The sequence below is a fragment of the Sinocyclocheilus rhinocerous genome, unplaced genomic scaffold (assembly GCF_001515625.1).
Source record: "Sinocyclocheilus rhinocerous isolate Xijiao unplaced genomic scaffold, SAMN03320098_v1.1 scaffold359, whole genome shotgun sequence".
Lineage (NCBI taxonomy): Eukaryota > Metazoa > Chordata > Actinopteri > Cypriniformes > Cyprinidae > Sinocyclocheilus > Sinocyclocheilus rhinocerous.
In genome coordinates, this window is record NW_015652307.1 from 134,939 (window position 1) to 151,385 (window position 16,447).

Sequence of the window (16,447 nt, forward strand, 5' to 3'; positions counted from 1 at the left end):
AAACACCTGTTTTCTATGTGAATATCTGTTAAAATGTAATTTATTTCTGTGATCAAAGCTGTATTTTCAGCATCATTACTCCAGTCTTCAGTGTCACATGATCTTCAGAAATCATTCTAATATGCTGATTTAAGAAACATTTCTGATTATTATCAATGTTGAAAACAGTGGAGTAAATTTTTTTCAGGATTTTTTAAAGAATAGAAGGATCCAAAGATCAGCATTTATGTGAAGTAAAAAGCTTTTGTAACATTATAAACTATACCATTCAAAAGCTTAGAGTCAGTATAATTTTTATTTTTTGGAAAATAAATTAACATTTCTGATTATTATCAATGTTGAAAACTGTTGTGCTGTCCAATATTTTTGTGGAAACTGTGATGCATTTTATTTTTCAGGATTCACAGATGAATATATAGTTCAAAAGAGCAGCATTTATTTGAAATAGAAACCTTTTGTAACATTATAAATGTCTTTACTGTCACTTTTGATTAATTTAATGCGTCATACTGACACAGAACTTTTCTCTCTCTCTCTGTGTGTGTGTGTGTTTGTGAGAGAGAAAGAGAGAGAGTGAGAGTGTGTGGATATGGGAGGAGATGTCAGTGCTAAAGGTCAGCATGTGCATGTTGGAGTCAGTATTTATTGACATCTCCTGCCATCACTCCATCTCTTCTCTTCTCACCCCTCTCTGTGGACAAACCCAACGCAGCAGACATGAAGCTGAAGCTGAAGCTCCCGAACCCAGGTCTGGACGAGCGGATCCCGTCTCACGCCGAGCTGGAGAAGCTGGAGCTGGAGGAGGCTGGAGAGCGGCCGCAGTGGGACAACAAAGCCCAGTACATGCTGACCTGCGTGGGCTTCTGCGTGGGGCTGGGGAACGTCTGGAGGTTCCCGTACCTCTGCCAGAGCCACGGAGGAGGTGAGGCTGAGAAACAACACACCAAAGTCACATTCACAACATCAGACCAACAGTCTGCATCTGCAGGATCTTACGCATTTTATGTATTTGAAGTGCATTTAAAATATTTGTGCATTTGGATGAAACAGTTTTAACATAAACCAATAAATGTGATGCATATTTGTCAGTCATACATAAAAGAAATGCAAGATTTCTGCACGCAAAATTCATGCCAATGCAGTATGCATTTATTCTAACTGCTTAGAATCTGCATACATTTGTTCATTTCAAAAAATTTATTTTGCTCAATATGGTTAAAGTTGGCAATATTCAATTAGCTCAAATGTATGAGATCGAAACAAAGCGGAATTTATTGATGATAAATATATATAAACCTGTTTATTGTATATTTAAAACACATTCTGTTTATTAGTAATATGTGACTCTGGAGCACAAAACCAGTCATAAGGGTAAATTTTTTTTAAAATTGAGATTTATACATCCTCTGAAAGCTGAATAAATTTCCTAATGATTTTTGGCTTAAAATAGAAATCTATAATTTTGACCCATACAATGTATTGTTGGCTATTGCTACAAATATACCCCAGCGACTTAAGACTGCTTTTGTGCTCCAGGGTCACATATTACAGAAATCTGACCGGTTTCATTTATGTATGACTGACAAATATGCATTACATTAAGTTGATTATTTTTTATGCAATTCAAATACATTAATCTTAAATTTATCAACATCATTCACTAACAAACCCACATAGTATCTCTTATCAGTGCAAATGTCTGTTTATCACTAATATAAAGTGTGTTTGTGCATCTTTATTTACTATGAATGACACTTGGTTTGATGTATATCTAATATAATGACATTCAGAAATTTATAAGTGTCAATAAAGTGTTTTATGATTTCGCTCATTTAGAAGCAGTGCATTACAATATTTTGTAGGTTGTTTTTTTTTTTTTTTTTTTGGAGAATGTAAATTTTGGAAATATATTAAAAGTGATTTGTCCAAAACAGTTTCTGAGAATAATCAAATTGCACAACCAATTAATGCCACTGTGTTTTAAGATTGAAGACAAAAGTGATTGTAATTCTGTGTTATTTTCATACGCATGTGATACAACCACAGAAAGATCACTATAAACTCTCTTATAAAACCACAAATGGTCTTATAACGGGCTGAAAGCAGCCACTTAAAACGATTATAGTTAAACATTAATTCAACATCAGCAGAGCAACAGTCCACTGTGAATGAAGCCGAGATTTACTATGCTATTAAAATGGGATGGAAGTTTCCATTCAGAAAATGTACGATTTTTATGGTGTGGGTCAAACTGACCCTAATTGGATTCAATACAATTCAAAAAAAAAAAAAGAAAGAAAATCACATTGCAGTATAAATATAACTTAAAAGGAGTAAAACTTTAACATTAAAAATTCCCAAACATGAGAACATGAATTTAATTTTCACTTAGAAATTACTAGTAAATTTGACAAATAATTAAAAAGACACTGCAAGTAACTGTAATTGTGAAATTGTAAATTTTTTAGTATTTTCTTGAACACACTCCAACTTTGAAAAATGTTTTTTTTACAGTGCATATAACAAATATTTTTTAAAATAATTATTAATATTATGAACAGCATTTTAGGTACTTTTTAATATATATATTTTTTTTTTTTTTTAAAGTGTAGAAAAGCGCTTTTTTTAAGTGCTTTGCTGAAGCTCAAGAAGAGCCAAAATCATGGGTTCAGTTGAATAATGCATAAACGTAATTCATATTCATATGCATAAACATAAGTGTAAATACCCTCAGAAGGTACACAACAAAATACAAAAAAAATCCCTGCAAACATCATAATCGTAATTTTGTACACACATTCCAGTGTCTAAATTTTTAAAGCATTTCCATGACCCTAAATGAGAAAAAGTAACAAAAACAAAGAAAACATTAACATTAAAAACATTACAGAAAAACATCATAGGTTATCGAGTATTTCCGACAACTCACATATCGATGAGGAACATAATATAAGGACTGGAGTTTCAGAAGAGATCTCAACAATGTCTCAAACTGTGCTCAGATTTGCATAAAAACTAAAGTCTGCGATTAAAAGTCAGATTTTAACATGATATCAAACATTTCTCATCAAATGACCTGAGGTGCTCCACATTCATTTTATATCTACTTTCATTTCTCCTGAGGATTTGTTAGGAGAATTATCTGACACATCAATGAAACAAAGTAACAAAGAGCTATGAAAGAGCAACATCTGAGCATTCGAATATTCCACAAGAACAGTTTCATAATGATCCTGCGTGAAGTGACAGAGCAGTTTCTTCATTGGAGTAAATGTGCATCAGGCGTATACCTCTCGTTTTCCTAAAGCGCCCTTTCACCTATCATCTTCATCTTCACCTCAGGCTATCATCATGTGGACTTTCGAAGCTTTGGGCTGATAAGGGGCCACATGCAGAGAGTCAAACACTCAGATAAAGAAGCTGATATTTGCTGACATCACTTTGTTTCCAAAACAGCTGTTACATTATGACACTGCAAAATACTGCGGGAAACAGTTCTGAATGATTAAGAGCACTTAAATGTACAGTATATTATTATCTACACAATAATTAATGTAATATAGTACCATGGACAGAAAAATTAAATTAGGTTCTATTTAATGTCACAATTTAATGGTTTAAAATGTTTTAAAACGGTTGTAAAATTATTTAAAATAAAATGTTATATAAATCAATGTGAATGATATATAAACAAACCCATCAGTAAAAACCTTAAGAATATAGATAGGAATAAAACTGCTGAGGGTGGTGTATGTAAGTGCTGCTGAAGTGGAGAAACAAACTCTTTAAGGAAATGTATTGTAATAGAAATCTACAGATTCAAATAGATAAAGTGCAATAATAAAACCAGGCAAATGATGTATGAAAAAAACCCTCAGTAAAAACCTTCAGAATGAAGATGGCAATAAAACTGTAAGTTTTAGTGTATGTAAGTGCTGCTGAAGTGGAGGAAAAACTCATTTTGAGAAAATGGCCTTTAAAAATATATACTGTAATTGAAATATATAGACACAAATAGATAAAGTGCAATAATAAAACCAGTGAATGAAATATGAACAAAGCCCACAGTAAAAACCTTCAGAATATAGATAGGAATAAAACTGTAAAGTTTGGTGTATGTAACTGCTGCTGAAGTGCAGAAACAAACTCTTTAAAGTAATTTATTGTAATTGAAATCCACAAACGCAAATAGATTAAGTACAATAATAAAACCAGTGAATGAAATATAAACAAACCCCACAGTAAAAACCTTCAGAATATAGATGGGAATAAAACTGTAAGTTTTAGTGTATGTAAGTGCTGCTGAAGTGGAGAAAAAACTAATTTTAGGAAAATGGCCTTTAAAGATTTTGTAATTAAAATCTATAGATGTAAATAGATAAAGTGCAATAATAAAACCAGCGAATGAAATATGAACAAAGCCCACAGTAAAAACCTTCAGAATATAGATAGGAATAAAACTGTAAGTTTTAGTGTATGTAAGTGCTGCTGAAGTGGAGAAAAAACTAATTTTAGGAAAATGGCCTTTAAAGATTTTGTAATTAAAATCTATAGATGTAAATAGATAAAGTGCAATAATAAAACCAGCGAATGAAATATGAACAAAGCCCACAGTAAAAACCTTCAGAATATAGATGGGAATAAAACTGTAAGTTTTGGTGTACGTAAGTGCTGCTGAAGTGCAGGAGAAAATAAAGTCATTTTGAGGAAATTACTTTTAAAGATGTATTGTAATTGAAATCTACAGACGCAAACAGATGCTGCTGCACAATTACAGTATTTTTGCTATCTATATTCATACTGTAGGACAACTATTGACTCATTTGTTACTATTTTTATTCCTCAAGAGGATCTTTAAGAGAAACATTCGAGACATCAATGTTTTAAAACTTCTGTTAACTATTTAAAATGCTGTTTTAATTATAATCGTGTGCTGTAAAATTTAATAAACAAGAGTTTGTGTTGCTGAAAATAAATGATCTCACCCATTTTCAGGAGCGTTTATGATCCCGTTCCTGATTCTCCTGGTTCTGGAGGGAGTCCCGCTGCTGCATCTGGAGTTTGCCATCGGTCAAAGACTCAGAAAAGGCAGCGTCGGCGTCTGGAGGTCCATCAACCCGTATTTAGTTGGCGTAGGTGGGGTAGGTGGGTAAACACTAAAGGTAAATAGGGTAAAAAATGTTAACTAAAAGATCTCACCATACTTGCCCAACTTGCCCAAGCATAGTACATTTATTTTGTAATAAAAGTTTTCTGAAATACTATGTTCAAAATTCAGGCATTATCTAAATAAATATGTACTACTTTGCATACATTACCAGAACAAAATCTGTATAATTCTTTTTTGATGTTTTTGACATATTAAGAGTTTTTCCAGAGGGGCTTTTGGATTTCTCTATTTTATCACTCCATAAATCAGAAAAACTTCTTAGGAATTACATTTTTAAAGGGGTCATATGATGCGATTTCAAGTTTTCCTTTCTCTTTGGAGTGTTACAAACTGATTGTGCATAGATAAGATCCCTGAAGTTGCAAAGACTAAAGTCTCAAAACCAAAGATAATAAAACCAGTGAATGAAATATGAATAAACCCCTCAGTAAAACCCTTCAGAATATAGATGGGAATAAAGCTGTAAGTTTTAGTGTATGTAAGTGCTGCTGAAGTGGAGGAAAAACTCATTTTGAGAAAATGGCCTTTAAAAATATATACTGTAATTGAAATATATAGACACAAATAGATAAAGTGCAATAATAAAACCAGTGAATGAAATATGAACAAAGCCCACAGTAAAAACCTTCAGAATATAGATAGGAATAAAACTGTAAAGTTTGGTGTATGTAACTGCTGCTGAAGTGCAGAAACAAACTCTTTAAAGTAATTTATTGTAATTGAAATCCACAAACGCAAATAGATTAAGTACAATAATAAAACCAGTGAATGAAATATGAACAAAGCCCACAGTAAAAACCTTCAGAATATAGATAGGAATAAAACTGTAAAGTTTGGTGTATGTAACTGCTGCTGAAGTGCAGAAACAAACTCTTTAAAGTAATTTATTGTAATTGAAATCCACAAACGCAAATAGATTAAGTACAATAATAAAACCAGTGAATGAAATATAAACAAACCCCACAGTAAAAACCTTCAGAATATAGATAGGAATAAAACTGTAAGTTTTAGTGTATGTAAGTGCTGCTGAAGTGGAGAAAAAACTAATTTTAGGAAAATGGCCTTTAAAGATTTTGTAATTAAAATCTATAGATGTAAATAGATAAAGTGCAATAATAAAACCAGCGAATGAAATATGAACAAAGCCCACAGTAAAAACCTTCAGAATATAGATGGGAATAAAACTGTAAGTTTTGGTGTACGTAAGTGCTGCTGAAGTGCAGGAGAAAATAAAGTCATTTTGAGGAAATTACTTTTAAAGATGTATTGTAATTGAAATCTACAGACGCAAACAGATGCTGCTGCACAATTACAGTATTTTTGCTATCTATATTCATACTGTAGGACAACTATTGACTCATTTGTTACTATTTTTATTCCTCAAGAGGATCTTTAAGAGAAACATTCGAGACATCAATGTTTTAAAACTTCTGTTAACTATTTAAAATGCTGTTTTAATTATAATCGTGTGCTGTAAAATTTAATAAACAAGAGTTTGTGTTGCTGAAAATAAATGATCTCACCCATTTTCAGGAGCGTTTATGATCCCGTTCCTGATTCTCCTGGTTCTGGAGGGAGTCCCGCTGCTGCATCTGGAGTTTGCCATCGGTCAAAGACTGAGGAAGGGCAGCGTCGGCGTCTGGAGGTCCATCAACCCGTATTTAGTTGGCGTAGGTGGGTATTAAGGCAAAACACTAAAGGTAAATAGGGTAAAAAATGTTAACTAAAAGATCTCACCATACTTGCCCAAGTTGATCAATCATAGTACATTTATTTTGTAATAAAAGTTTTCTGAAATACTATGTTCAAAATTCAGGCATTATCTAAATAAATATGTACTACTTTGCATACATTACCAGAACAAAATCTGTATAATTCTTTTTTGATGTTTTTGACATATTAAGAGTTTTTCCAGAGGGGCTTTTGGATTTCTCTATTTTATCACTCCATAAATCAGAAAAACTTCTTAGGAATTACATTTTTAAAGGGGTCATATGATGCGATTTCAAGTTTTCCTTTCTCTTTGGAGTGTTACAAACTGATTGTGCATAGTATAAATCGGTGTGAATTAAATATGAACAAACCTCCCAGTAAAAATCTTCATAATATAGACAGGTATAAACCTGCTAAGTTTGGTGTATGTAAGTGCTGCTGAAGTGAAGAAACAAACTTTTGAAGATCTGTAAGTAATAGAAGTCTACATACGTGAATAGATCAAATGCAATAAAATAAACACTTAAATGTGTATATTGGATGTTTTCTTTCCATTAGTCTGAAGAAGACATGTTATTGAAGCAAACTAGACAAAAATCTCAAAATTGACCATTGCATGAAAAAAAAAACCCCAATGGTTTTTACTTGAAACCTGATCCCAGTAAAACAGTAATACATCCCAGACCTACAGTATTAAAACTCTGTATGCGTGAGCTTCAGTCTCTCTGGTGATTATGATGAATGATGTGACTGAAAGTGCTTGTCACTCACAGGCATCGCCTCCATGCTGGTGTCCTTCATGGTGGGGATGTACTATAACACCATCATCGCTTGGGTCATGTGGTACTTCTTCAACTCGTTTCAGGACCCTTTACCCTGGAGTCAGTGTCCCGTCAATGAAAACCGGACAGGTACAGACCACCAGGATTCATGTCAATTCATCGTGACGTTACTTCATGTGGCTCTTTAGTAACCTGACTACACACAAAACAAACAAAAAATATTTAAATTAAAAGTAAAAATGCCTTTCTTATTCAGTATTTTTATCTTGTTTTCCAAATATCTAAACATTTTTAAATCAAGTCACTTTTACATTAGAAGCACAATTACTTAAAAAAAAAATAAGACTTAATATCTTAAGTCTATGCTTAAAACAAGAAAAAATATCTTGATCTAGATTTTGATACATTTTTTAGAAAACAATACTTAATACTTCAATACTTAATAATCGTTTACTTTTCAAATAAATGTATCTTGATTTAAGTTTTTTTGTTTGTTTGTTTTGTTTTTATTTGTAATGGAAAACAAGACAAAACTACCGAGTAAGACTATCTTTTTGTTAGGTCTATGCAAGCTGCATAATCTTAGTGTAAAATCTATTAGTGTAAACATGCTTATGTAATAAAACTAGTCCTGTCAAACGATTAATCGCGATTAATCGCATCCAAAATAAAAGTTTTTGTTTACATAATATATATATGTGTGTGTACTGTGTATATTTATTATGTATACACAAATACACACTCATACAGTACATATTTCGGAAATATTTACATGTATATATTTATATAATGTATATTATATATAAATACCTTTAATATACAAATATTACATATTTTTCTTATATAAATGCATGTGTGTGTATGTACATATACATAATAAATATACACAGTACACACATATATTATGTAAACAAAAACTTTTATTTTGGATGCGATTAATCGCGATTAATCGTCTGACAGCACTAATTAAAACAAATCATTGTGTTTTTACCTTTTCCTTTTTCTTACTGTTATTTATTTTATATTTTATTGTGTGTAAATGTCTGTAATTTAAATGTTATCAATGCTTTGACAATGTAAAGCCTTTTATGATGCCAATAAAGCTACTTGTGTCCTGATTAAATAACTGGAGTGCATAAAGACGACGAATGTACAAATCTAGGTGTACTTACGCTGTTGGTCGTGTGTGTCTGTAAACAGGGTTTGTGTCTGAATGTGAGCGCAGTTCTCCGGTGGATTATTTCTGGTACAGAAAGACGCTGAACACTACGCCTGTGATCGAGGACTCTGGAGGTCTGCAGTGGTGGATTGTTTTGTGTCTGTTCTGTGCCTGGACTCTGCTGTGGGTTTGCTGTCTGAGGGGCATCGAGACCACCGGGAAGGTACACCTCCATCACGTTTACACTCGAGCTCATGTCTCTGTCCCTCTTGAGTTAAAGGGACAGTTCACCCATAAATCATCATTCATTCCTCTTTCACGTCGTTCCGAACCTGCATGACTTTCTCTCTGCAGTGCATATAGAGAGCTATATTTCTCTTGTGTTTGTTTATCCATAGAGTGAAAGACAGTGGGGTTTAACATTGACTTTCAATGTATGGTTAAAACATTCCTCACAATATCTTTTTTTGTGTTTTGCATAAAATTAAAGGTTTATAATGATATAATCCTGAGTATAATGTTCCGGGTCAATTTGACCCGATGTTGTTTTTCTTCAAATGCCTGCAAAAGTTCAAAATTCTGATTATTTACAATCGTGTACGAAATTTCAATTATGTTTGTTTCAATTACGAGTCAATTTGACCCACAAATTTAATGGCAGTTGCAAACACCCGAAATATCTTAAAACAATTATACTACTACTAAACTACTACTCTCTTTATTTCTGCATTTGGCCGACGCTTCTTTTCAAAGAAATGTGGTTTTATCAGTTCATGCATGTTAATTTCACTGGAAAATGAACTTGATCTTGCCATTGCTAGTGCAATGGTCTACTGTTTAAGCTTCAGGAAAGCACAAAAATAAACATAAAAAATACATTTAAAAAAATTCAAAATCAAAAATTTTACTTTAAAATAAAATAATTTAAAATATCCAAATTTTGTGAAAAATAAATGTTTAAAATTCTATTATTAAAATTCTATCTATATTCTATCTTGTTAATTACTTTTAAAATAGTATGTTCGCATGTTTACTTTTTGTAATGTGTGAGAAGTGTTAATGTTAAGGGTTAAGGGAACTATATTGAATCCAATTAGGGTTAATTTGACGTTCCTCACTTTTTTTTTTTTTTACTGCTCCAAAACAGGTGCAGACTCTCAGCTGTCAATCAGTGACATCAAATCTGTCATAAAAGACAGTTATTTGTTAGAGGAGTGACTTAACAGCATGACCACGTGCAGCTGCGTTAATAACCTTGTAAATATACAAGAACATTAACCCAATGTGAAATCTCGAAACCTGCCTATCCCAAATTAATTACTAACCTTCAGTAACATATGAGCAGTGCATCACACGGAACAAGATAAGCCAAGGTTAACCCAAGGCCAGATATCTGGGTGTGGCTGTTCTGGTTAAGCATTAGCTAGCGCACAGACTGACGTTATGGTTAAAAACAGCCTGCTAGTTTTGGCCAAGACAAGATAAAACTCATAAAACTGATAATCGGAGGAAACCGATACAATCGCTGCTTATTTTTTACACTATTATATAAAGAGCACAAAGGGCAGTGAGATTCGGGCCGCTGTAAAGATATCACAGTGATTAATGGCTGTAATGGCATCCTTGATAACAGACACTTTTCTGGTAAACTATAGGATGCAACTGTAAGAACAGGAAAGGGAATTTCAAGCTCTCATTTCATCCCAAAATTAAAAGAAAATATGAAATTACAATTTGCATGAAGAAAGTGAAGTCTGTTCTTAAAATCATTCAGATTTGTTGCATTGTGACATTGTTTTCATTACACTGAAGCACATTTACCAAACTCTTACTATACAATGGTTCCTAAACAACAGTACGTTTTAGTTCGTTTTTCTTATCTGCATTTCTCAATCTTTCTTGCTGTCTAATCTAATTTTGATATTTGCATTTAATAATATTTTTTTTATTAATGTATGAAATTTGGTAAATTAATTTCAAATAAATACATGAGAATACTTTTCAGTTTATGTATAATTATTACATAATATAAACACATTGTATACTCTATATATATATATATATATATACCTCCAAATGCAGCTAAAAAAGCTTATACCATTTATTGTTCAGAGGTCACAAAAATATGTAGAAAGATGTGCAAAAGTGCAAGTGCAGAACGTTTCTGGGTATTAACCCTTCCTCAGTGCCATGTGCTACCGAGCAACACCTGCGCTCATTAAAACATGTATTACCGTAATACCCCTAGTATCACGAAGATCTTTTAAACAAATACACATATATCTCAAATCTATAACAAAATACAGTAAATACATTCATAAGTCATCCCAAATTCATATACAACTATATCAACAAAATATATCAACAATATATACATATACACCAAATAATAATCTCATGACTCCAACAATAATTCTTAACATCCGTTTTTATGTATACAATCAATAAACATCATACCCAAGTACTCTTCGAGTCCCCCATATATATAATTAAATTTTTTATCTTAAAAGTCTACACCCTCTGGGTATGAATGAAGATTTGTCTTTGAATTGTTTTTTAAAATAATTTAATGATATATATGGGGGACTCGAAGAGTACTTGGGTATGATGTTTATTGATTGTATACATAAAAACGGATGTTAAGAATTATTGTTGGAGTCATGAGATTATTATTTGGTGTATATGTATATATTGTTGATATATTTTGTTGATATAGTTGTATATGAATTTGGGATGACTTATGAATGTATTTACTGTATTTTGTTATAGATTTGAGATATATAAACCTAAAACCAAAATGTGTTCTTGTCTTAGGACAACTTTGATGAACTTTTTTGATCCACTTCAAATATATTTATATATCAATATTGAATATTATCTGGTCTGGTTTCTATCTGGTCAGGCCGTGTACGTGACCTCCACGCTGCCGTACCTGGTTCTGACCATCTTCCTGATCAGAGGACTGACGCTCAAAGGCTCCGTCAGCGGAATCAAGTTCCTCTTCACACCAGATGTAAGTCTGACACAAACACATCCAGCTGACTTCACTTTACGCAGCTCAGACGTTCTGTCGAGAAGAAAGAAGTCATGCATGTTCAGAAAGAGGAAATCTGCCATCCTCTCCTCTTCATAACGCCATCAAAACATCTTCACGGAAAAGTACAGATGTTATATGACAGCCGTCAAACTCAAGAAGGAGCAAAAAAAGCACCTTAAAGTCTTCCTGAATTCAAATTTAACTATTTTACTTTCATTATTTGACTGTTTTCTTAAAAGGAATAGAATTATATATGTGAAAGACACATATATAATCAAACCCAAAATGAAACTCCACAAAACAAGATATTTTGAAGAAGGTTGGAAACCAAACAATTTCGGATCCTATTGACTTCCACAGTATTTTTTGTCCATAATATGGAAGTCATTGGGTCCTGAAAATGTTTAAATACCACAATTTTTCAAAATACCTTTTCAGTGTTCATTAGAAGAGAGATACTCGTACAGGTTTGGAACGACAGAGTATATTTTATATTTGGTTAAACCATTCCTTTATATATTAACCAAGTCTAATATTTATATAGACATTGTTTAGGTTTTTGTGTAGGTGATGCAGCCTTTCTAAAACCGCGTTAATAGTTCACAAAGTTTACCACTGGTCAACATTAACCTAAAGTTTAAGACAAAAAATTAAATCATGAATGACATTTCCAGCAGAATACAGATGAGACTGCAGGGCGGGGTCGGAAATTAACAGGGGCTTGCGGCAAAATGCCCCACAGGTTAAGAGGCAAGAAGTGTTATTTCGCGGCATTACATTCAGATCATCGCATCAGGTTTCTTTTTACGCATTTTTTTTGGCAGTGTTGAGCCTGGTAAGAGCTTATTCTGTTGAACACAATGGCCAATCAGAGGCGTTTATTGCACCCGCTCCCGCAAACATTCTAATATTGTATATCATTTTCGCGCTATCAGTTTTGGGGGTATTGAAATCGCTTTTGAATGAGCGCTCGCTGTTCACTTTCCCTTTCGATTTGGCGGTCACACGCACTCTGTGTGAAGGAGCACATCTTACAAGATCAGATATTTGTCAGTGAGCTCAGGATCTGTCGAGCAGCAAATCCTCCAGCATGATCTGTCAGTCATCTCTCATTACTCTCCACCTGAGATCAGTCAAATCTGACTCCTGCAGCTCGTGTTGGATGCAAGGTTGCCAAGTCAGCGTTTTATTTATTTTTTCACGGAATTGGGCTACTTTTAAACTGTTGCCATTTAAGGAGATTTCCCCCTCCCCGTGGGTTATAGGTTTGAAATATTGCATTTGACTGACATGCTTGTATTGAAATATTTTACATTTCTACCATGTTACGCTTTTTGAAGGAGGGCCATTGGTAGGAAGCCTTTGAGCTGTGTTTATGATCAATGTGCATAACAGTGACTGCAAACTATGTATTTTAGGTATGGAAATGAGTTTTGATATTTGGAAAATTGTCATTGCGCTACTTTGGCCTGTTTTTGACTGGCATAGGCTAGTTTTGTCACGCAGACCTGGCAACCCTGGCTGTATGGAGCAGGGCAGATGCTTTTAGTTTAGAATTGTAGCGTACGATTTCCAGCTCAACTAAATGATTTTTATTTCCATAAAAAAAATCAAAACGCCAGTGAGGGCGGTGCTGCAGTGGGCAAATAATGTAATCGGTGCGCAACCAAACACAGTGTAACACCGCCTACCGCAACTCTGTCATTCTTGTTATGCTATAATTTGCTATATTTTCTGATCGCCCGCTCCCACGAGATTTGCTTTGGATATCACTGCATCCCATTGAAGCCCTCTACATCGAAGAATGGTCGAGATGTAATTAAGAGATTCATTTCGCACCTTCAGTGATTATAGCAGGAGTTTTTGCGAAAGTGCGCAACTTGTGCTAGACTGTCACGGACCGACATGTATGTAATATATAATAAATATATGTAATAATCAGAGCTGGGTAGTAACTGATTACATGTAATCTGGATTATGTAATCAGATTAGATTAGATTACATTTTAAAACACTCGTAATCAGACTACAGTTACTTTTTATTGATTACTTGATTGCATATATTCACACAATAGCAATAAATTATTCATAATTTATTGATTCTCCCTAATTCTTTTACTTACTAAAATGCCTACATGACATGCAGGTAAACAAAACATAAAATTTTTTAGCAAGTGTTTTATTTTGATTTAAGTTATTTTTAAATGATTTATTTTAATTTCAAATTTTATGACTTAATTAATTAGCTTTTCATTAAAATCGCAAACCCCTGCAGTTCCTTCACGAACCCCAGTTTGGAAAACCTTGACATAATGTAACGCATAATTCACTTTATGTTGTTAATAACAACAAATGGAATATATTTTCTTTGCATTTTAATATCAGTGTGGTACGTGCAACATTATCCTATTTAAATAGTGATAAACGAGTTACTTTAAAAGTAATCTGAAAGTAATCTAAAAGTAATCTACCCTAAAATGTGTAATGTAATGGATTACGTTACTAACTACAGTTTTTGTCATGTAATTTGGAATCAGTAACAGACTACAATTTGCAAGTAACCTACCCAGCTCTGCTAATAATGTGATGATATATGACGATGTACAGTGCTGGAGAGTAACTAGTTACATGTAACGGAATTACGCAATTTAATTACAAAATAAATGTAACTGTAATCAGTTATAGTTACTGAGAAAAAAATGTGTAATTAAATTACAGTTACTTATGAAAATGTTAATGATTACAAAGGGAGTTACATCTGAATATTTTTACACACATACAGATTTGATTGATTTCTTTCGCAAATTGCATTGACTGCTTTAAAATATGAGACACAGATGTTTCAGGAGTTTAGGACAGAGAATAGGACACATGCTTATTCAGTAACTCTTCTATCTGTTTATGTACAGTATATGCTTTATTTTTTAAGATTAACTGTTTTTTTTCTTCCCTAAGGCATTGTTAGATGCCGGTGTTTCCTGTCATAGCTATGCAAAAATTAGATTTTTTTTTTAAGTATCATAGCAGAGAATAGGACACATGCTTATTCAGTAACTCTTCTATCTGTTTATGTACAGTATATGCTTTATTTTTTAAGATTAACTGTTTTTTTTCTTCCCTAAGGCATTGTTAGATGCCAGTGTTTCCTGTCATAGCTATGCAAAAATTAGATTTTTTTTTAAAGTATCATAGCTATTTAACCTATTTCTTGTTATGATATTAAATCTGTATTTGCCCTCAGACCAATCTCAATGTAAAAGGTATTAAAGGTGCTAAAGTATTGTGGTGGCTGTGCTTTAAAATTAATTTTAAAACGGAGAGTTCCGGTGCTTGATTCTGATTGGCTGAGCCGCGTTCGAAGCTGTTGTAAATTACTCTACAAAGTAACACACACCTTTGTTTACGTTTGTTTGTTGCTCGGCAACCACTTTGTTGCAACCACAACTGTTTCTGAGGAGCTACATTGTTTGGTGGAAGAATACTGTTCATTACACTTTATTTGCTCTGTTTTATTCTGAGAAACCTTGCTACGTATATGGAATAACCGTTTTATAAAAGCAATAAGCCCCGTGAAGCCGTGGTTTACAGTGAATTTATAACAGCTAAGAGGGTTTAGCTCCGCTTCGCGTCGTACCTAACAACGCCCCTTAGCTGTTATAAATTCACTGTAAACCACGGCTTCTTGGGGCTTAATGCTTTAATTATTACAACCTTAATTCAAGCGATGAAGGATTCTGAAAGTCTGGCAGTAGTCAGTGTTGAGTGTTACTGTAAGGTTAACCCTGCCTGCTTTAAATGTTTCAAAATGATTAACAGTTGAAAACATTCGTTAGAAATTTAGAAAAGTAATCAAATGTAATCAGTTACATTACATTAATAAAGTAACTGAAATAGTTACACTACTTACTACATTTTAAACAGGGTAACTTGTAATCTGTAACCTGTTACATTTCCAAAGTCACCTTCCCAACTCTGCTGATGTATTTGTGTAGCTGGACGAGCTGCTAAACCCAAGCACGTGGCTGGACGCAGGAGCGCAGGTGTTTTACTCCTTCTCTCTGGCGTTTGGAGGACTCATCTCGTTCTCCAGCTACAACTCAGTCCAGTCAGTAACTCCAGCCTTTGACAGCTGCTGAGACTTTGCTCGGTATAATGATTTTAATAACTGCTCCACTGTGTGTCTGCAGTAATAACTGCGAGCAGGACGCCGTCATCATCTCCATAATAAACGGCCTGACGTCTATTTACGCGGCCATCGTGATCTACTCCATCATCGGCTTCAGAGCCACAGAGAGGTTTGACGACTGTCTCGACGGGTGAGTGTCTGAGAGACTGAGATGCTGTGTGTGCCATCTACTGATCAGTGTCAGGAACCGATCTGATATTAAACACCCAAGCGACTCAAAATCAGCTCTAGTTCAACAAAAAATAATAATTGTAATTATTTACTCACCCTCACACTGTTTCAAATCCGTATGCTCTTGGTTTTCTCTGTGGAACACAAAAAAGTATATATTTTTGTAAAATAAATATATTAAATATTAAAACAATTTTATATATATATATATATATATATATATATATATA

General features: G+C 33.4%; 1 protein-coding gene across 1 annotated transcript in view; it reads left to right on the top strand.

Annotated features, from left to right (window-relative positions):
- Positions 1 to 630: 630 nt before the first annotated feature.
- LOC107714769 (sodium-dependent neutral amino acid transporter B(0)AT1-like) overlaps positions 631 to 16,447 on the top strand; it is a 24,282-nt gene continuing 8,465 nt past the window's right edge. The window contains exons 1-7 of the mRNA XM_016520731.1: positions 631 to 922; positions 4,996 to 5,136; positions 7,657 to 7,794; positions 8,866 to 9,047; positions 11,727 to 11,837; positions 15,853 to 15,965; positions 16,048 to 16,176. Coding sequence (XP_016376217.1) covers positions 718 to 922; positions 4,996 to 5,136; positions 7,657 to 7,794; positions 8,866 to 9,047; positions 11,727 to 11,837; positions 15,853 to 15,965; positions 16,048 to 16,176 — 1,019 coding nt within the window. The 5' untranslated portion in view covers positions 631 to 717. The remainder of the gene's footprint in view (positions 923 to 4,995; positions 5,137 to 7,656; positions 7,795 to 8,865; positions 9,048 to 11,726; positions 11,838 to 15,852; positions 15,966 to 16,047; positions 16,177 to 16,447) is intronic.